Here is a 3,228-nt window from a genome sequence, read left to right on the forward strand (position 1 = left end):
CTATCGCATCCCGTGTGTCGGGTTTCACCCTGGCTGTGATGACAGCCGTTAATCGCTGTAGTTTGTCGCTCCCCGTGTGTCGAGACCTTCAGAGTTTTGAGTGAACTGTGAGCAGCAGTTTGAGCTGAAGGACATTTTGTTGAACGACTCCACTTCACACACATTTTTATTTAGACAAAACCCGTCCTGAWTTAGAGTCAACATGTTCGTCCAGAGACGTGTAGACCTCCACTGCTCACTGGTTTGATCCACCACGGGTTCAGAAAGGACCACAATCCTAAATAAGGCCAATATATTTATGGTAAATCTGTGCAGAAAAGAACCATGAAGATCATCTGGAAGCCTCACGGCTCTTTTTACAAATCGGAGTCTTTTTTTATACGTCTTAAACTTTACCTTCACCAACAAATACACAGGCTGTTTGACCTCYGTCCATGTGCACTCTGACATACGTGCTCCTGCATGTGTTCCAAACAAACATGAATAAATTGTGTTCAGTGTTTTATAAATCAAGCTCAAACTTTAAGACATTTCAATCCTCAATAAATCAGAAAAAATAAAAATATAATTAAATTAAACTGGAATAAATAAAAACCTAATAAGGTTTCAAGTATTTTAAAATCACTSATATCAGCTTGTGTTTTATTTGCTGATTCACTTCATGTATTCTGTGCTGATGTATTTTTCACAGTTAGAAATTAATATCTTAAATTAAAAAAACAGACTTGAAGACGCTCTGTCTAATCGTGTCCTGCTGTTGAACGCTTAATCCAAAGTGGATTAAAAGGCAAAATAAAATTAGAGGAAACCTCATAATAGAAGGAGAATAATGTGATTATAGGAAGCTATTGGAGAACAAAACGTGTCTTCGTTTGCAAATTAAACATATAAGGATCAGTTTTACAGTTTAAAGTTGATTTTATGGTTAATTCTTATTCTGATTTTCTCACATTTAGTTTAAAGTATAATAAATGATCTTCATTAATGAAATAAAGACTTTAAAGCTCTTAAAAAGCAAAAAACCTCAGTTTGTTTTTGATAATTTAAAGAGAAAAGTAGAAACTTTGTGTTTATTATAAAAAGACTGAACAAAAGCAGAATGAAAGGACAAAGTTTGACTCACACTCCACAGAAAGCTTCAGGATCTGAGTCCAGGGCCGCTCCTGGGTCTTCTGCTCCACCATGCAGGTGACCTCCCTGCCGTTGTCCGCCGCCGTGGGCACCAGCCGGTACTCGCTGCGGACCGTCACCGTGCCGTACGGCCCATTGGTGGTGCTGGTCGAGTGGTTCCCCCCCACCGACGCCAGCCACTTGATGGTGGCCGCTGGCTTCCCGTCCAGCGCCTCGCAGCGGGCCACCACCACAGACCTGCTGCCGGCCCGCACCGTCTCGGCCTTGGCCGAGTTCTTGGGTTTCGCTGGAAGAAAAGGCGGGAAGGAAAGGATGAAATGTGTGCATACGGCGGTGTGGAAAGGACCACGAGTCRTCTCTTCTCTTTGTATTTTCCTTTTAAAGAAGCAGACATCTAATCTGTTAAAGGTGAGCTCGCTCAGCGCCTCACTGAAACTCACCCAGATGTCTTTCAGAAAACATCTAACAGGCTTTCATCCAGCTTTGAAAAGGCACAGCTGACGTTTGGTCTCTCACTGAACAGTTCCAACTCATGAAAGGTTTTTTTAGGTTATAAAAACAACTTTTCWCAGTGACCATTGGTTCACTGATTTCCTCCAACGTCTCTTTCTCTGAGCTGTAATTTGTTTTGGCAGCAGGAAAAAGAAAATTATCGGTGACTGGATTTATTTTCCGACACTTCCAGCTTCCTTAAACTCATTTTATGATTCGCTCCCGAACTTTTGAAACATTGCCTGCAAACCTTTTTTTCTGATGTGAACCTGTCAATCACCAGCGACTCCTTGATTCTGGTCAGAGGTTCAGATCTTGCCTCTGGCTCCGTTGGTGAGCGTCGAGCTTCGGCTCTTTGATTCCGGCACCGGTGACACATCGAAGCCGGCTCCTGCTGCGCAGATTGGCGTTTGTTTCATCACGAGACTATTCTTTTTTTTTAAATCTACTTGGATTCTAACAGCAGCTGCCTGACTGCAGACATTTTCCCTCCACCTGAATGACTGACAGCTCCGTCACGGCGACATGAAACACAGGTTTCATGGTTAAAAGGAAAACCTGACAATCGGTCACAAAAGTTGGAGCTGAGGCTTTTGACAAACTGATAAACTCACYTAAAATTAAATAATGTGAAGTTAAGAATGATGACAAATATCTTAAAAAATAGATATTTTAATTGAAGCCTACCTAGTTTGWGATATTTAGAGTTGTAGCTATTTTATCTTGAAGTTATTGTGTCAATATAACGCATTCACACTATTAACATCCATATAACTGTTTCTGCTTTTTGTGTGCCATTTCAACTAATTTATACCTTGAAATGATCGTTTCATTCAAGACATTTATGCTATGACTTTGTGTTTTTGTACAATTTTTATTTTTTGAGTTATTTTGCTTTTTCAGCTGTTTTCTCATAGAAATTAAAAGTCTCCTTTAAATCATTTGTTAGCATCTTTCACTGCTCATTTCAGCTTGTTTCTGCTAATTTAAGCTTTCTTCACCAATTGTTTCATCTTCTCTCTGCTAGTTAAGTTTTTATGCTCCTTTTAGCTGCTTTTTTGTCAGTTTTTTCAGTTACGGTTTAATGAAGTGTGCAAAATTTAAGAAAACGTTTTCTTTAAGACTTTGGAGCAGACGTGTCATGGAAACAGCTGCACTGATCAACATGAAAGTTGGCAGGAATGTAGATGAGTCCAACCTACACTGCACCAGCCAATGGTTTTATGATGGACCCCATATTTGAGGAGGGGGCTCCACCTGAATAGAAGGTGTCTGGACATACAAAACTGCTCATAACTCAAACTACTCAACAGGAGCTTCAGATTTCTTTTGTTGTTTAGTTCAGATGAAGGGCTATCAGTCAGGCCCATCAATGAGCCCACCCAAGCCCCGAACCCCTATCCAAAGCAATAAATCTGTTCTGATGACTTCTGAGTTCTGGTGCACTGGGGTCATATGAAGAACCTAGTTTTAACCTTTTTTGTGTTAATTTCAACATTTTTTCTGCTTAATTTAGCAAACATGCTCCTTTGATTTTATKTAGCTAATTTTAGCATTATTCTGCCTTTTTGGCTATTTTTAATGTTAGTTTCAGCTACTTTACAG

At 40.0% G+C, this 3,228-nt stretch overlaps 1 protein-coding gene across 1 annotated transcript in view; it reads right to left on the minus strand.

The window, feature by feature from the left end:
* pvrl2l (PVR cell adhesion molecule related 2 like) overlaps positions 1–3,228 on the minus strand; it is a gene marked incomplete at its 3' end in the record, with an annotated part of 31,418 nt that overhangs the window by 3,216 nt on the left and 24,974 nt on the right. Inside the window, 1 exon segment of the mRNA XM_014024510.1 lies at positions 1,124–1,417. Coding sequence (XP_013879964.1) covers positions 1,124–1,417 — 294 coding nt within the window.

The sequence above is a fragment of the Austrofundulus limnaeus genome, unplaced genomic scaffold (genome assembly GCF_001266775.1).
Source record: "Austrofundulus limnaeus strain Quisiro unplaced genomic scaffold, Austrofundulus_limnaeus-1.0 Scaffold425, whole genome shotgun sequence".
Classification (NCBI taxonomy): Eukaryota; Metazoa; Chordata; class Actinopteri; order Cyprinodontiformes; family Rivulidae; genus Austrofundulus; species Austrofundulus limnaeus.